Here is a 19,619-nt window from a genome sequence, read left to right as displayed (position 1 = left end):
AGTACCTGCTAAAATTATATTGGTACTCATATCGCCATCAGGCTTTGGCAGCATGCTTTCCAAAAAAAGATATTGACATATAACTTTCATATCACTATTTAATAGTTCCTTTAAAAAAATGGCAATTCACTTTTTTTTTTTTTTGCTAAAGTTGAGTAATAGGGAGTGATGGTATAAAGTGGAAAACACTCCTGGCTCTGCTGAAAAATGGGTTTACAAAGAGCCATTATGGTTGCTTGGCTTTGAATTAATGTAATACGTGAATTCATCCATTGTGCTTTATAAATTATGGCCATTATGCAGGGGTGAAATCCAGCAGGTTCTGACAGGTTCTGGAGAACCGGTAGTCGAAATTTTGAGCAGTTCAGAGAACCGACAAATACCATCTCTGGCTGGTCCCAGAGTGGGGAGGGAGTGGAGATTTTGCAGTATCCTTCCCCTGCCACATCCACCAAGCCATGCTCACCAAGCCATACCATGCCCACCAAGCCACGCCCACAGAACCGGTAGTAAAAAAATTTGGATTTCACCACTGCCACTATGGCTTGTTCAGCTATGGTAACTTGAGTGGAAACAAGCCATAGCTTAGTGTGATGAGGGAACCAGTGGTTTAAGACCCAATGTTAAACTTAACATTGTGTGTGAACTAGGCCCAATGTTATTCAACAAAACTTGAATAAAGTTTAACACAGTGCATGAGATTACAATGTATGGTAATTGTAATATGTAAAAATACATATTGCAAAAACACAATCACCTTTAACTCTGAACCCCTTTTTACATGCTCCAGCTTGCTAACTTCCTCACCCCTCTGGATGTTATGCTTGGATTACTGGCTGCTGCAGCACATGATGTAGACCATCCAGGAGTCAATCAGCCATTTTTGATAAAAACTAAACATCATCTTGCCGGTTTATATCAGGTGGGAATATCTTTTGGTATAAATGGTTGCTTTTTTTCTCCAAATCAGCTTTGTTATGACTGCATAGTATTAGCGGTTGCCAGTCACTTCTTTTTACCATGGTCACTTCAACGTTTCAGTTATTCCAGAACTATTTTCAAGATATACAGTAGACAGTGACATGTGGGAAGCAGTCATCCCTGCCTACAGAAACGATTCACACAACTCATTTACTCCCCATATATATGGATAGTATTTATAGGAAACAGAACTTTCTAAAATTCTATTTTTATTCCTATTTTTATGAGGTGAAACAGTAGCTTTATAATTCTACAGTGAGGTGAAAAAAGTGCAGAATATGACAAGGAGGCAGATTGTGCCTTATTAAAAACAGTTAATAGCTGTAAAGATAGGCTTGGAGAATAGGTACTCCCTATGCTATGTACTATGAACTAAGAAAAATGGCACAAAATTGCTTAATGTCATCGTTAATTTTGTGTTTCAAAAGTCACACTTTCTGTTCAAAATTTTGAGAAATTAAATTTAGAGGCAAACAGAGAGCATCGATTTCAAGAGTATTTTGGAACAAACATACATTTAATAGTCCAAAATCAGGAAGAAAAATAATTTGTAAATAATTTGTGCCAAAGATTACATGAATTCTGTCCCAAGACAAATGTTATAACTGAATATATATTTGAGACGTAAGATGAGTCTTCCATAGTTTTCTTTAATAAACAGTGTCAGAGGTTGTATTCAGTAAGCAGTGTTAGCTTTATAAATTTCTAACCCTTGGCTAAAGAACTATAGTAGCACAGACCATTATTTATGATTTAATAGTTTTTTAACAGTTCCCCACCCAAATGGCCTCTGGATCCAACACGTGTTATCTGCTGGCATAGAACCTTGCCAGACATAAATCTCTGTTGTCCATAATTTAGTAACACATTTACTTGTTGAATTCCTAGACAATATTTTCTCCAAGCATTTCTCTCTCCTTTCCCATAAATACATGTTTGTCTTCACAACAATTCATGAAGTAGGCTTGAACGATAATGTCTGCTAAACTTACTGAGGGATCTCAATGGTTGGGATTGGAATTTGGATATCCCCAAGCCTAGTTGGCCCTCTTATCTCGGCATATAACACTGATGGAATTTACTTGCCTTTCAGTTGTAAAATACATCCAAGGAACTCAGTCAATAGGTGTGAATGGGTTATAACAGAATCCCAGTTTTACAATTAGCTCATTACAGAAATGAGAGGAGAACTGCATACCCTTTTTAAAAAGCTTGAGGTCTCTCCCTCACCCCCATTTTTCCTTCCCTTCTCTGAGATGTCAGCTATGTAACAATTTAGACAGTCCTTGTACTCAAAGATAAAGGAACAGACAGGGCCACAGTACCAAGGCTAGTACAGAATGATGATGAGATTAGGTTGTGACAAGCTCATCTTTCTCTATCAGTTTTGACAAGGCACAGCCAAATGTTAGGCATACAGCTGGGATGATCTAAGACCTGGCTGCAAAGTCTTTGAAATGTCAGGGCTTATAGAGAGAAGTAAAGAAAAAGGACGGAGAAACATCATTGTCCTGTGAATAAAGGCAAGGCTACTATTAGGCAACCTCACTGCCTTACTCAACACCATACTTTGATTCTTTTTTACTTTGTAAATTCATACTTTGTCTTTTTTTAAAATACACCTATTCTTTTTATTAAAATTGCATCCATTCCAGTGTGGTGAGCTTTTTAAATTTTACATTTTTTTCCTCCCTTTTCCAGAATGTCTCTGTATTAGAAAACCATCACTGGAGATCTACAATAGGCATGCTTCGAGAATCAAGGCTCCTTGCACATCTGCCGAAAGAAGAGAGGTGAGCATCGGATTCTGGGAAATGAGCTGATCTCATGTGGATTCCCAGAACTTTTTTGAATGCAATGTTTTTACAGTGCACTTTATAGGATGAACAGGTGTGCAAATGAATGGTGAGTTTGCTTGGGTTTTGCCTAGCCTGATTTGTGAGTCCATTCATTTATTCATCTACCTATCTATTCATTTGCCCAAGAACACTATAAAAGCACCAGATTCAAAACTTTTGAAAAGATCCACATTTGTGAATATAGTATGATGTGTAATCCCTGTGTGATCCATGTGGATGTGGTATGTATGTTGATGCATGCACATCTGTGTGCATACATGCATGCTTTCCAATCACATTTGTCTGGGGGGGGGAAATTAAATTGCAACTTGGAAATTGCCCGATTTGACGGCATTACTCAGTTGTTCTGGGCAATCCCTATACCAAACATTTTCCTTCTCCACATTCAAAATCTCTGTCTAGCAAAAATAGTGAATTCTCATGGACCTCCAGCACATAGTTAGGGTACATGTGTGGAATACTGTTCAGCATCGCTCCAGAGTGCTTGCTGCCTCATTCAAACTGGGAGAAACTATAGGAGGATTCTAGTGAGATTTATACCAGCGCTATGAGAAATAGGGCTGTATGATTGTGGAGAAAGATGTAGCTGTTTTAATGAGCTGCAGGGAAGGTGCTTCATTCAGTTTCTGAAGCATCCTTCCATTGCACAGCCCTAATCATAAGCCAGATGAAATGGAGCTCCTCAGGGATGTACACAAGAAGGGTCAATGGCATCAAAATGGTGGGCACAGCTAGACAATTGAAGCCCCACCCTTTTTAAAGATGTGTCTCATGCCTCGCATATATGCAAAAATAGGCAGGGCTTGGATAACTCCAATTATGCCCACCATTTTATTTATTTATTTATTTTTATTATTCAAATTTCTTTACCGCCCTTCTCCTTTCGGACTCAGGGCGGTGAACAGCCAAAATAAAACATGTATACAAAAAGTACGATTAAAAATAGATTTAAAATAATTAAATTTGGCCCATAGTTTAAAACTTATCAATTTAAAATCCATATCAAAATTTAAAATCAACCATAAAATCAAAAAATCAAGAGAGACTGGCTAACTGAAAGAGATGAGTTTTTAGGGCCCGACGAAAAGTCCGGAGGTCGGAGATCACTCGTATCTCTGGGGGTAGATTGTTCCAAAGGGTAGGTGCCACCACAGAGAAGGCTCTCCTCCTGGGGGTCGCCAGCCGGCATTGTCTAGCCGACGGCACCCTGATGAGGCCCTCTCTGTGGGAGCGACCTGGCTGGTGGGAGGCTATTGGTGGCAGAAGGCGGTCCCGTAAGTACCCTGGCCCTAAGCCATGGAGCGCTTTAAAGGTGATCACCAACACCTTGAAGCGCACCCACCCGGAAGTCCACCGGAAGCCAATGCAGCTCGCGCAGGAGAGGAGTCACATGGGAGCACCCCGTCGCTCCCATAATCTCCCGCGCAGCCGCATTCTGCACCAGTTGGAGCCTCCGGGTGTACCCCAAGGGGAGCCCCATGTAGAGAGCATTACAATAGTCCAGATGAGAGGTGACGAGTGCTTGAGTGACTGTGCGTAGGCAGTCCCGATCCAGAAAGTGGATCAGCACTTTCCACAAGTGGAAAGGCGCAACTGGCGTATCAGGCGAACCTGATAAAAAGCCCCCCTGGCCACGGCCGTCATATGCCCTTCTAAAGACAGCCGTGCGTCCAGGAGGACACCCAAGTTGCGGGCCCTTTCCATGGGGGCCAGTGATTCGCCCCCAATAACCAGCGATGGCGTCAGCTGGCTATATCAGGACGCCGGCAGCCACAGCCACTCGGTCTTGGAAGGGTTGAGTCGAAGCCTGTTTCTCCCCATCCAGACCCGCACGGCCTCCAGGCACTGGGACATCACTTCCAAGGCATCGTTGGGATGGTCTGGGGTGGAGATGTACAGCTGAGTATCATCAGCGTACTGATGGAACTCCACCCCAAAACCACGGATGATCTCACCCAGTGGCTTCACATAAATGTTGAACAGGAGGGGCAAGAGGACCGACCCTTGTGGCACCCCACAAACAAGGCGCCTCGGGGTCGACCGCTGTCCCCCTGTCAACACGGATTGCAACCGGTCGGAGAGATAGGAGGAGAACCACCGCAAAACGGTGCCCCCACTCCCAGTCCCTCCAGCCGGCACAACATGATACCATGGTCGATGGTATCAAAAGCCGCTGAGACGTCTAACAGGACCAGGATAGAGGAATAACCCCTATCCCGAGCCCTCCAGAGCTCATCCACCAACGCGACCAATGCCGTTTCAGTGCTGTACCCAGGTCTGAAGCCGGACTGGAGCGGATCCAAATAGACAGCTTCATCCAGGTACTGTGGAAGCTGTCGCGCCACCACACTCCCAACAACCTTCGCAATAAAGCGAAGGTTGGAGACTGGACGATAGTTAGCCAAAACAGCGGGATCCAGGGATGGCTTCTTGAGGAGAGGCCTCACCACCGCCTCTTTCAAGGCGGCCGGCAGGACACCCTCACTCAAAGAAGCGTTGATAATTCCCTGGAGCCAGCCTCATGTAACCTCCCAGGAAGCCAGCACCAACCAGGAGGGACACGGGTCCAATAAACATGTGGTGGCGTTCAGCCGTCCCAAGATCCTGTCCACGTCCTCAGGAGCCACAGGATCGAACTCCTCCCAGATAACACTCTCAAGGCCTGCCTCAGTCATCTCATCTGAACTAACCCAGTCAGTGGCCAAGTCTTCCCGAATCTGAGTTATTTTATCATCCAGATACTGTACAAAATCCTCAGCTCGGCCCTGCAAGGGGTCCTCCCGCGCTCCCAGATGGAGAAGGGAGCGGGTCACCCTGAACAGGGCGGCTGGGCGGTTATCTGATGACGCGATAAGAGCGGCAAAATAGCTAGATTTCGCCGCTTTTATCGCCACTAGGTAGATCTTAATATGAGACCTTACCAGTGTCAAGTCGGATTCGGAACGGCTGGCCCTCCAACCGCTCTCTAGGAGTCTTTTCCGGCGCTTCATCTCTCTCAGCTCCTCGGAGAACCAAGGAGCTAAGTGAGTTCGGTGCCGGGTCAGAGGCCGCAAAGGCACGACCCGGTCCAAAGCCCCGGCAGCCGCACTATCCCAGGCAGCCACCAGGTCATCAGCCAAGTCGTGAGCTAGAGTTTCAGGAAATGGCCCAAGCTCCATCTGGAACCTATCAGGATCCATCAGGCGCCTGGGGCGGAACCACCTGGTCGGCTCTGCCTCCCTGCGACGGGGTGCGGCGGTTAGAAAGTCAAGTCGAAAGAGTGAGTGGTCAGACCATGACAAAGGTTCAGTATCTATATCCCCTATATCAAGGCCACTCAACCATTGACCAGAGACAAAAACTAAGTCCAGAGTGTGTCCCCCCATGTGAGTAGGGCCGTGAATTACTTGGGTCAGGTCCATGGCCGTCATGGAAGCCATGAACTCCCGAGCTACCTCAGAAGTTTCACCAATGGATGGCAGGTTGAAATCTCCCATGACCACAAGTCTGGGGGTATCAGCCGCCACCTCAGCTATAACATTGAGGAGTTCGGGCAGGGTCGTCGCCACGTGGCAGGGAGCCAAGTACGTGATCAACAGACTCATCTGCACCCCACGACCCCACTTTACGAAAAGGGACTCACATCCGGCTATCGGAGGCACAGTGGTCTCCCTCGGATCAAGACCCTCTCTTATAATGACTGCCATTCCCCCGCCCCTGCCCTGAGCTCTCGGCTGATGAAATGCACGGAAGCCTGATGGGCACATCTCCACGAGGGGAACCCCCCCTCATGGCCCAACCAGGTCTCCGTAATACCTGCCAGGTCCGTTCCCCCCTCCTGAATAAGATCACAAATGAGGGGGGCTTTATTTACTACGGACCTGGCATTACACAACATCAGCCGGAGACTCGGGCCCTGATACTCTAAGCAGCCTGAGGAACGGGAAGAGCTAAGGGGACCGGGGCACGCAATCGCTCGGAGATAGCGATTTTGATGGTGTTGTTCCTCCCAGCAGCCATCCTGGTGGCCACTTAGTAAAAGGAGGCATTATCCTACAACGCAATACAAAATGGAGGAAATGACATTTGGTAATAACAGCTTCTTGTATTTTGCATTGTCCTGTAGTCATGACATTGAACAACAGCTTGGTTCCCTGATCTTGGCAACAGATATCAACAGGCAGAACGAATTTTTGACCCAGCTGAAAGCTCATCTAAAAAACCAGGACTTGAAATTAGAGGATGCTTCAGACAGGCATTTTATGCTCCAGGTAAATGTTGAAGGTTTCTGTTTAAAAGTAGATATTTTCTCTGGTGGACCAGAGCAGAGGAGATGTGAAGCAAAGAGCCAGTGGTACCAAGTTTCTTTGATTATTTTGTAGCATTCCTTGAATTTTTCACTTTCATCCAATTTACACATTATGCTATTAAGCGAAAATAGCACAAGAATATACAAAGGCGCAGTTGGTCAAGCCAAGCATTTGTTTTTTTACAATAACTTAAGAAAATGCCTCTAGGGTATTCAAATATAGAAAATGGAGATAAATCCCTCTTCCAACATTGCTCCCCTCCAGTTGATATTTGGGGCCAAGTTGTTCTCAACCTTGGCGCAACATTAGCTTTTCAAGATTTATAGCTCTTGAGAAATGCTTTCTCCATAAATTTATCTAAATGTCACCCAAATCCCATGTTTCCTACATGTCTAGTTGCCATTCAAATTTACTGCAGTTGTCGTTATGAATTCTGGGAGGTTAATGATGTGTAAGGAAATACATTCTTATACTCCAAAGCCTCGTCCGAGACATCTTTGTTGACCAATCCCTGGTCTTATTTTTTTGAAGATGAGAGAAAAATTTCTCCCTACCCACTTTCTTCATGTAATCCATGGTTTTGATACACTGGATATACCTAATCTCAGTTGCCTATCACGTGACATGATTGCAGCAAATTGAATAAAGAAAGTGAATAAAGAAGGCTTGTCAACATGTGAGAGAGAAAGAGTGAGAGTGAGAGAGAGAGAGAGAGAGAGAGAGAGAGAGAGATACACACACACACAGTATATCATCATGGTTAACTGGACAGGAGAGATCCCTGAGGTGCTGAATTAGACAGGCCAGCTACTTGAGTCATTCAGATAACCACTACTTTATTCTCGCAACATAGGTACTCCTTGCTTAGTGACCAGGATTGGGACAAGCAACTCCATTGCTAGCGATACGATCATTAAGCAAGACAGCACAGGACCACAATGAGCTTATGAACACAGTCCCACTGCAGTCATTAAGCAAATCATCTGCAGTTGTTAAGCGAGACATCACATGGTCACAATATGCAATTTTACTACCGACTTTTCCATTGGCTCTGTTTATCAGATAACTAGCTGTGAAGCATGCAAGCATGATTGCAGGACACTGCAACAGTCGTAATTGCCAACCTTCTGCAAAGCGCCTAATTATAGATCATGTGACTACAGGGATGCTGCAACGCTCTTAAGTGTGAGGAGGACTAGGGTGAAATCCAGCAGGTTCTGACAGGTTCTGGAGAACCAGTAGCGGAAATTTTGAGCAGTTCAGAGAACCGGCAAATATCACCTCTGGCTGGCCCCAGAGTGGAGTGGGAATAGAGATTTTGCAATATCCTTCCCCAGGAGTGGGGAGGAAATGGAGATTTTGCAGTATCCTTCCCCTGCCACGCCCATCAAGCCACACCCACCAAGCCACACCACACGCCCATAGAACCGGTAGTAAAAAAATTTGGGTTTCACCACTGAGGAGGACCAGTAATAAGGTTACTTTTTAAGGTCAGTTGTAACTTCGAAGGGCTGCTAAATGAGACGGTTGGCATGCAAGAACTTCTTGAAAGTGAAATTAAAGCACCTTTAAAAGACTTACCACACTATCTCTAAAACATAAGGGATAACGTGGGAAAGAAAGGAATTAAAAGATGTTCTGATTCACATTTTGCCCACAGGTGGAGTTTTAGCCACCCTTGGGAGAACTTACATGCATATATTATAATACCAATAGTACCCTGGATATGTGCTCAGCACCATGAGAGTGTTTCAGGTTTATAGGCAGAAAAATCTATCCAGTAAACAAAAATCCAAGTACTCTCAATGATCAGTTTACAATTACTGAGTTACTCCTTTTTATGGCAACCAATGGAGTGATTTCAGTTTGTTTATTGATAGGAATTTTGTATACAGTTGTAAAACTTTTACAGTTTTACAAGTTGTAAAAGTTGTGACCCACTATGAAGCGGTATAAGTCTAAATATACTATTTAGTATATAAATTACATTAACTATTCAAACTGGATGTCATTTTATTCTAAACACTTTCTTATTCATTTTGACACAGGACCTTTGAAAGTTCCTAAGTACAATAACATTTTCCAATTAAGACTAGGAGGAGCTGAGAAACCCTCCCAACTATTGACTATCTCTGCCCTTCCATAAATTAATAGGAGTTGTATGAAGAAAATCTACTTGACTATATGGATGTTTTTAATGCAACAATTAATTCATTAAGTTTTGTTTTGGTATTGCCTTGTTCATTGTATTCTTAACATTCTTATTACTTAAGTGGAAAAACAGTATATCATTTATTATTGGTGTTGATATTGAATTCATAGTTCATTCATATTTATTCTGCTATTTACGTAGCCCATTATCTAAACTAATGCTCTCTGCATGAAAGCCTATTTTAGAGAAATGGGAGGAACTGAGCCCATAATTTGAGCTGGCGAAATGAAGCAAAGCAAAAGAAAACTTCTGAGAAATATGGCATCACCACAAGCATATTATTTCTTCAGCATATCCCTGTCCCTCTGGAGGAGCCAGTGCAATTTACAAAGGATTAATAAAAACTATTCTTAGATAAAACCATCACTGTAAAAATTAACAGACCTTAACATAATATATGCACACATTAAAACATAATTCATTTGAAGACAACAATAACATGACAGGCAGTCTAAAAGATATTCTGAAACTATTAGTCCAGAAGTCATTGTTATCCTGGAAGTAGCAGGTGTGTGTCTTCAGTTGTTGACTAAAAAGAAGGGAAGGTGACAGGCAAACAGCTCTCCTTCAAGAAGGGTTCCTCTTCCCTCAAGAATCCCTTCCTGACTTCAAATTAGGGAATTGTATTGTTGGGTTACTACCACTGAGAAAGCCAACTTCCGGCCACTATATTGTGACCTGAGGCAACCTGTGGGAACATGAACAGAGCCTTTCCCAGCTGTTTGTGTGGCATAGTTTGATGTCAAATGTAAAAATTATGTATTCAATCCTTTTAGGACCAACATTGCACAGTGTCATTTGCCTGCCCTTCTGAACACTAGAGCTTCACTTGCAGCTTTTAGATAATTTTCAATAAAGCTCTAAATATAATATGTTGCAACAATGTAGTTACTACAGTATGCATCACTGAAATTAGGCTATCTTAAATTTGGTATCTGTTGTGATAAAATTTGCAACTTGGTTACTTCCAAGTTATAAAATTTTTGCTCAGCATTTCCAACAGTAGGCAGAATCCTCTCAGATAACTATTATGGGATGTTATGAAAAGATCAGATATCATTAGTGTTTAATTTATTTTTGTTGTGCTTTTATTTCAGGAAGAGAAATGCAGTATTTTTTCCCTCACATTCCATCATACTTTGGTTGACCTTAAGCACCAGGCAATCAGACCTATGGGCAAGGGATTTGATGTTTTGCCTCAAACAAAATGTTTTGGGCCAGCAATGTGGCTATTTTACTAAAGCTGGCAATCCTATCTATTTTTCCTCTAACTTGAACCATTTCCTCTCATTTTGGTAGCAGTAGATGCCAACTCATCCCCAAATACTTTGAATCTGTTAATTCAATTAGGGCAGCGGCTACATATGGCTTGGCTGGCAGTGATACAGCCAAATCGGTTTGAATTTAGGATTATCCCCAAATTTAGTTTGTATAGAGTGCTAAAGGTGCCAGGGAAGCACATCTAGAAGATGTCTTCTGTTTCCAGATAGATGTCAACTTAAAAAACACACATTCATTTAATTATTCTTTCACACACAGAATCAATTTGTAGTCGTCTCCATAGATGAACCCCACAATGTAGCTATCATCTTGGTTTGGGGTATTTTTAGGGGGGGAGAGTAGACCACTGTGCAATAGTGCCTGGCATAACTGGGGCCTGTGAAGGTTTTACTGCAGCCTTGGAGCAATCTAACTAAGTTCACATTGAGTTTTCCATGCCTATCATTTGGTCAAGACGGTATTTCATATATTCATAGTGTAATCACATTTTCATGAGAGTTCCTAGAAAAGAACAACTTGAGCTTCTCTTTTTTTTAGGAGTTACAGGCAATAATATAAAGAGGAGTTGTAGACAATCATAAATGAAATAATATTTATTATAATATAATAACATAATTTTAAAAAATAGGAAAAGGAATAGTGCTAGTACAATGCAAATTTGAACAAATATAGAAAATATAAGAAAGGGGGCTGGGAACTAAGTAGATACCTGGCAATTCTTGAATAACCAGCAGATCTACAATGTCATACAGCTAATAAAAGCTAAGACACAATTAACAACTTAAAGTACTATAAAACATTTCATACCCATTCTGGTCAAGACATGTTCTCTATTAAGCCATAAAAATATTTAATGAGCAAAATTGAAATTAGAGGAAAAAGAAAAGCTATAAATAAAGAGTATATTGAAAAAATACTGTAAATAATATGTAGATAATATATCTCATAAAAATACAAACTGTAGGCTCCAAATTTGGGATGTGTCATGATTCCATTTTACTCCAGAAATGATTTCTAAATAAGTGTCAACTCGCAAAAGCTGTCAGAACTTTCACAATAAGATTAAATTGTACATCAGATTCAGTTTTTAGGTGTGCAGTTATTCCAGACATTAAAGCATATTCCCATACTTTAATTAATTATTCTTTCATAGAAAAGTTCATCAGATATCTTTTGCAATAAAAAGCACATAAAATATTTGCAGTTGTCATCATATATAATGCCAGTTCAAGGTTTTTAAAGAAAAATGTGAAGTTTAATAAAAATATCTCTGGTTCAAAGAGAATTATGACAAAATGAATTCAACTATCTACTAGCATACAAACACAACATATATAAGATTAACTATTTTTATTGACAGGAGCATAGGGGTAAGGGTAATTGTGGTCTAGTAACTACCAACAAATATAGCACTTTGAAAATTAATCCTGGTTTCTATTGCAATCAAAAATTATTTGCTGGGAACGATAAAATGATGTCCGAGTATTCTTGGCTTTTACTTATTCTTCAGTTGCTGGCTGTAAAATCTTTCCATTTATTTATTTATTGGATATATGAACTACTTTTATACTCTGGCTAGTATCCAAAATAGTTAACAAAAAAAAAAAAGAAAAGAAATCACACAAACGCAATATTAAAACATAAATTAAAATCCAAATGTACCTTTTCAGCTCAGAGCTGAAGAAGCTTCTTGGATGAGAAGCGAAACATCTTCAAAGAAAAACCAGAAAGTCCAGTTGCCTCTTGAAAAAGCACCTTTGGGACAACCATGACCTGGATGACTGAGAATGTCCGTAGACATAAATTAAGATCAATATGTTAATCCATACATAAATAATTATTACAACTCTGACATAGAGATGCTTGTTTACTGCAAGCTTCCTAAATGCTGACAGGATAGATGTTACAGATCACTATTCGCCCCTCGTTTGTTAAGCAACCCTGGTGGCACGGCAATGGTTAGAATGCAGTATTGCAGGCTAACTCTGCCCACAGTCTGGCGTTCAACCCTGACAGGCTCAAGATTGATTCAGGCTTCCATCCTTCTGAGGTTGGTAAATTGAGGACCCAGATTGTTGGGGGGCAATATGGTGACATTTATAGTCACAAATAAAGCACTATGGAGTGGTATATAAGTCTAAGTGCTATTGCTTTTGCTAACTCTTGCAAGGAAGCATTGTTCCCTCTCCTCATCCATGGGGCCAGTCCTGTCCTGTCAACCCTTGGCCAGAGACATTCACAGGATGTCTTCAGCCACTCTCTCTCTCTCTCAACTAAGCCTCTTTCACAAACTTTGCTGTTGAAGGAATTACTAGCAAATTAAATGAAACCACAATTCAGTGGAATAAGCACAGTTAGCTGATTTGATTTTCTTCTTAACTTCGTCTTTTACCTCCCTCGGGTGTCAAAGGGGATACAGAGTTCTGGTTCTTGCTCTTCTGACAGCCTCAACCATTGTTAATTGATGTTAACTGATTTGATATTAGTTGCATATAACAAAATAAAACATTCCAAAATGATGTATATTAGTGCTAAGGTATCTGCAGCAAAAATACAGCATTCCAGACAATTAGCTATACCTTGTTCTAGGATGTCATTCCATTTCCTCCCCTCACAACTGTTAACTGGAATTGTGACCCTAAAGCATATTTAAACCTGATTAAACCTGATTTTTTTTATCCCTTCTTCTACCTGATCATATTTCTTAATAATGTACAGAATGTGGGGTTTCTTCAAATTATGCTTTAAAAAATTAATTTGCTATTAGTATATAGAATGTTGTTAGGGTTGTGATGGCTCAGTGGCTAAGACGCTGAGCTTGTCAATTGAAAGGTCGGCAGTTCAGCAGTTTGAATCCCGAGTGCCGCGTAACGGGGTTACTTGCCCCAGCTTCTGCCAACCCAGCAGTTCAAAATCACGTAAAAAGGGCAAGTAGAAAAATAGGGACCACCTTTGGTGGGAAGGTAACAGCATTCCGTGCACCTTTGGCATTTAGTCATGTCAGCCACATGACCATGGAGACGTCTTTGGACAGCGCTGGCTCTTCGGCTTTGAAACAGAGATGAGCACCGACCCCTAGAGTCGGGAACGACTAGCACATAAGTGCGAGGGGAACCTTTACCTTTACCTTTTATATAGAATGTTATCCAACATCAGGGTATATTTGCATTTATAAAGTGTACAGGTTTACAGTGTTGTAGTTATAATTGTAAATAGTTGTTCAGTATATATTGAATGTATTGCTTTTCTGCAGTTTTAATTGTTATTAGTCTTTTTCATTTTGATTGTTTGTTTGATATTATGGAATAATTCCCCTTCTGAGTATCTTTTGTAATACAACATAAAACTTGCAACGCCCAATTAATTTTGAAGACCTTCAAGTATTATATGTCTTATTGCATCATGGATGTCTTTTATTTTCAGATTGCGCTTAAGTGCGCAGACATTTGTAATCCTTGCCGGCTCTGGGAGTTGAGCAAACAGTGGAGTGAGCGAGTTTGTGAGGAATTCTATAGGCAAGGTCAGCAATCTGATATATTTTCACCTTGGCTCTGTCTTTCTGTATCATAATTTTAATATGAAGTGGCAATGACTAGTCATCTTATTTGAAGTTGCTAAAAAAAAATCTGGGAAAAATGCAACCTTCTTAAATAAATGCCTTCTTTAAAAAAAAGTGATTAATACAACCATAGCCATTTAATTGCCTTGATTAACCTTGAACAGTAGTGTTCACTAGTCTTTTTAAGAATAGCAAAAGATGATGAATTAGAGGCAGAGTTCTCCAATCTTGGCAACTTTTAAGATTGTGGACTTCAACACCCAGAATTCCCCAGAATGGATAAAGGGTCTGACTTGGGCTACATGTAGAACTCTCAACATTTTGATTTCCCCTCACCATTCCATCCCAAAGGAAAATCTATTTGCAGCAGGGGTGAAATGCTACTGGTTCGGACTGGTTCGACTGAACCGGTAGCTATGGCAGTGGGTGGTTCAGAGAACCGGTAGCGATGGCAGCGTAAGGCTCTGCCCACCCACCCGGTCGTCATTACTTCCTGGTTTTAACCAGGAAGTAAACTGTTTTTTACCCTCCACGCATGCGCAGGAGGGTTTGCGCATGTGCAGAGGGTCTGGCGCGGCGCGTGCACTTCCGAACCAGTAGGGAAGGTAAGTAGATTTCACCCCTGATTTGCAGGTATTTGGAAGAGCCTTCAAACCAAAGCATTGTGTATTGATGTAATTGTTCTCACTTTATATAGTATGACTAAATTAAATGGGTAGGAAGGATCTAATTGGCTAGTGACTTGCGAAGTAGTTTCCACCTGAAAGGAAGCATCTTGTCCAGATTATCCCAAACAAGTACCCTTCAGCTGTATTAGGATCACAGTCTATGAAACATCTAGCCCAAATGTGACCCCCTAGCTGGGAATCTTGTAAATGTGTGGAGCATAAAGTAAGGGAAGATTTACATTACAAGCTATGCTTCTGATCACCCAAAGTTACTGATAACTGCAATGCATATAAAAGGTGTATGAAAGGAATGATAGCAAGTAACACATTGTGGTACATATCTTAGATTAAATAGACATCTTCTTCAAGAATTAATACAAAATTTGCAGTTTAATAAGATAAAATGACTTACAAATGTCTACCAATAAAGTAATGAAATATTAATACAACTACGGTACCCCACCTATACAAATGTAGAGGTTTCCAGCACATCACTTAAGTACTACTACAAATGACCATAAAATAATTTGCGCAAGATAGGAGTCCTATATCTTTTCTTAGCCTTGCATGATTTGGTAACAGACGTGTGCAATGTGGATTGTAGAAAGCAGTGTATGACTATCAGATGGATACCATTATTTTCCTTGTAGGATTTGCAGCATTCAGGCATATTAGCATATAAATTATTAAATTTTATTTATTTGTATTCTGCCTTTATTTATTTTTACAAATAATTCAAAGCAGTGAAGATATCTAACATATCTTCCTTCTCCTATTTTCCCCGCAAGTTCTTGGGGTTCCTGTGAAGGTGAACTGGGCTGAGAGAAAGTGATTGGCCCAAGGACATCCAGCTGGCTTTCATATTTAAGGCAGGACTAGAACTCATGATCTCCCACTAACTAGCCTAGTTCCTTACCCTGTAGACCAAATTATTAGAGCTCTACACACAAAAACATTTATGGTGTCAAAATTTAATCATCCTTTCTGATAGGTGATCTGGAGCAGAAATTTGACTTGGAAATAAGTCCTCTTTGTAATCAGAAGAAAGACACAATACCTAGTATACAAATTGGTGAGTATACCATGTATCATTAGCCTGACTTCCTAATAGGTACCATAATTTTTCTATTCCATGAAAAACTACTTGGCAGTCAGATAAAATAAGTTTTGGGATCCTTTGGGATACAAAGCTAAACTGCTTGTGAGTTTTGCTCCATTTTACAGCCTTTCTGGCAACGGTTGCTGGAACTGGGTATGTCTAGTTTGATGAAAAGAAGGAGTGGGGTGACATGATAACAGTGTTCCAATATCTCAATATCCAATATCTTCTTTGTAGCAGTTATGTAGTAATTACCATCTCTATCCTCCCAAATGACATATTGTGGTTCTTTTCTTCCCATAAACAAGCCTTTTAATAAATCACCAAATTACAAATTTATTTTTGTCCATTTTCATAAAAAGCCTATAAAGGGTTTCCAGTCTCTTATAAAAGTAATTATTGTTCCCTCTTTTATCAGACAGGTCATTTTAGTCAGTTCTTCACATTTTGCCATTTTCACGATCCATTTCTCCATTATGGGTATTTCTGTAGTCTTCCATCTTTATATTTAGTATTATTTTAATTAGGTGTAAAGTAGCCATAAGACTTCCTGAATTAATAAATAAGTTCTTATGACAAGGTTGATAGTGAATAATAATAATAAAATGTCATTTGCAGTCTAAACATCTGGTTGACTGTACATCAAATTATAATAATAATGTCTCTCAATGGCTGTGGGTAGCTTACAATAATCAAATTACAATGAAATAAAAAAATAAAGAATAAAGAATAGCAAGCACAAGGAAGCAGGGAGTCCTACTCTCCCTCCCTCACTGAAGGCCTATATAAAGAGCCAGACTCTTCTAAACAATAGCAGAGTGGGGGCCATCCAGATCTTGGGAGAACTTTATTTCAGAGGGTAGGCACCACTAAAAAGGAGCATTTTTGAGATCCTGAGAGATGACATTGTTTAATCAAAGGAATTCAGAATGCACCAACCCTGCAGGATCAAATTGCCCAGGCAGATGTTTAATCAGAATAGAGCTGGAAGGGACTTTGGAGGTCTTCTAATCCAACTCCCTGCTCAAACAGGGGACCATTTCAGAGAAGTGGCTGTCCAGCCTCTTCTTAAAAACTCCAGTGATGAAGCACCCACAACTTCTGAAGGCAAGCTGTTCCACTGAGCAATGGTTAATGTTCCACTGGTTATGGGAGATGGTCAGTCCCTCAAATAACCAAGCGCCATACCATCAGATCAGTTCAAGTAGCATTTTATTCCAGCAGTGTGAGGGCAAAAATTTGTTATTTGTAAAAGAAAAGCAAAATAATTTTGTAGTAATTTAAATAAAATAAATATTAATTTTATATTAATTAAGTACACCCAAATAATACAATCTTGAAGCTATGCTAGACCCCTTTTTCAGAGTAGAATGTTGGCTTATCAGAAAAGGGCATTTAGTGATCAGCTAAACTGCTGATGTAACTTGCCTTATGTTTTTCTCCAGGCTTCATGACCTATATTGTGGAGCCACTCTTTGAAGAATGGGCCAACTTTACTGGGAACACTCATTTATCTGAAAACATGCTGAACCATCTGAGAAGAAACAAGACCAAGTGGAAGAGATTGCTCCCTAAGCAACATGGCATCACCATTGACCACTCACTTCAAATTTCTGAAAACGAAGAGCAGACTTTTAATGAAGGAGAAACCCCGTAGAGGTGGTACAGCAACAAAATCCTACAGATCTGTAGGCCCATCATCAAGACAGGAAATCAAGAAAGCAGGAAAACTGAACATGAAGTAACCTCCTATTGGAAAACCTACATTATTTGTAGGTTTGATTCTGAAGTGCCACCAAATCTTCCTTCTTCATCTTAATATCTGAAGCCATTCGTCACCTCTGCTCTCAAGCTTGAGTAAGATAATGAAGCTGGACTGATAAGCAGGAACCAACTAATAGGAGTAGTGGAGGATACAAAGAAAGACCAGTGCATTTTGGGTTATCAAGTTGCATTAACTTTGTGTGATATTGAGACAGGTGTTGAACAAAGGCTTGGAGTAATGTACAGTCAATTGGCAGCTGGGCTGCACATTAAAACTCACCACCAGCATCATCAGAACTCAGAGGACATTTGGCCACACAGAGAGAAGTTTTAACTGACTAAAGTCTTTTATAATTTTTGTATTTGATGCACTGGAAAAGGCATTTAAAGAACCTTGAAGTAAGGTTATTCTGTGTACACAATGATTTTTTTCATGGTGGTACCCATTGATCATTTTAAGCCACTTTAGATAAAAGACTGACATTCTCACCGCAAGAACAATGTTTCCTCTCGAATCAAAAGGGAAGAGCTGTACAGTTTAAATGTTCCCAGATGTCTCTTTTGATGGCTGTATCTGTGGCCTGTTTATATTCGCACTTGTATGTTTTTCATTATATACACTTATATAATGAAATATATATATATATATATATTCTCATGCCAAAATACAAGTATCATGGGAAAGCTACCGTATAAGCAATGGCACTGTGAACAAAATACTGTTAGTTTTAGTATTTGTAAATACTATTAATATACTTTCATTTGTTTGCAGATAAAGGCTCCAAGTTCCAGCATACAGTACTTTAACTTTCTGATGGCTACTGAAAGTCTTATAATTTAAGTGTGGCCTGTTTTCATTTGCCCAGCCAAGGATTACATGGTCAATATCTGCTGGAGGTTTTTGTTTGTTTGTTTTTGTTTGTTTGCAGGTTTGATTTGCATTCATTTGTGGGCATGAGTTCTAGTAATTAATGAAGATGCAATTCAGCACAATTTTTGTCATTTTTTAAAAAAAACTTCAATGGATAAATCTATAAACTTTGTTTTATGTAAAAATGCTAATGCCAAACTGATCAAATGAAATTGGACCTTGAAGTAGCCATATCATCATATGCATCATATCAAGGAGTTTTGTTAAAACTCTCCAAGATTATTATGTATGTTGAAAGGCATTTCCACTAAAAATGTAAAAATAATGGCAGAGCCATAATCCTACTTAGTTTTACTCAGAATTATAGTTGCCCCCAAGGGGTGTCCAGTTCTTTTTGTCATAAACTTGAGGTACACTACTCTATCCATTAAGGCCAGAATAGGCAGTCTTAGACTCTGCAGTGATTTGAATGATACTTCTCACAATCTCTTGCCTACCCCCGGTTTTGTTATGAGAATTGAAGCTCAAAGTATAATTTATCCCTGCATTAATGACTCACTTTGAAGTTCGGGATGTCTTTTGAAACCAAACAATGCTACCAATCAAAATTTGCAGAAACATGCTATTAATGCCTGTAAATCGCTGAAGAATTATCCAGGTTTTCAGGGATTTTTGACTTTGCTTGTTGATTAGGTTTATAGTCTGTCTTTCTATCAAAATGGTACACAAGGCAGCCCTCAATACATGGAGACAGAATTTAAGATGTAATGAAAAAAATAAAAAGTCAGTTAAACCCATTAAAGTTAAAGCCTATTTCCGCAACTTACAGTACTTTTAATAGACTGACAGGTCAACTTGAAGGCTAAATGACTGTTTTAGGAATACCTTTGTGTGCCTATAACAGAGGGGTGGGATTAGAGGTGGAGAAACATCAAAGATGGAGCTGACTTTATTCAATAGTACTGGAGATGATTTTGGATAGGTCAGTTCTCCTGCTAATTATTAGTTCACATTTTATTATATGAAATGCACATGG

The 19,619-nt window shown here is 40.2% G+C and overlaps 1 protein-coding gene across 2 annotated transcripts in view; it reads left to right on the top strand.

The window, feature by feature from the left end:
* The window catches only part of PDE7B (phosphodiesterase 7B), an 80,781-nt gene extending 62,694 nt beyond the window's left edge, over window positions 1-18,087 (top strand). For both annotated transcript variants that reach the window (XM_070952356.1, XM_070952349.1), the window contains 6 exons: window positions 791-922; window positions 2,683-2,774; window positions 6,946-7,090; window positions 14,046-14,142; window positions 15,841-15,921; window positions 17,394-18,087. In XM_070952356.1, the coding sequence (XP_070808457.1) occupies window positions 791-922; window positions 2,683-2,774; window positions 6,946-7,090; window positions 14,046-14,142; window positions 15,841-15,921; window positions 17,394-17,605 (759 nt within the window). In that variant the 3' untranslated portion in view covers window positions 17,606-18,087. The remainder of the gene's footprint in view (window positions 1-790; window positions 923-2,682; window positions 2,775-6,945; window positions 7,091-14,045; window positions 14,143-15,840; window positions 15,922-17,393) is intronic.
* Window positions 18,088-19,619: the final 1,532 nt, after the last annotated feature.

Source organism: Pituophis catenifer, unplaced genomic scaffold, assembly GCF_029215685.1.
Source record: "Pituophis catenifer annectens isolate HBS135680 unplaced genomic scaffold, rPitCat1.0.hap2 SCAF_1, whole genome shotgun sequence".
Classification (NCBI taxonomy): Eukaryota; Metazoa; Chordata; class Lepidosauria; order Squamata; family Colubridae; genus Pituophis; species Pituophis catenifer.
This window is presented reverse-complemented; position numbering and strand designations above follow the sequence as displayed.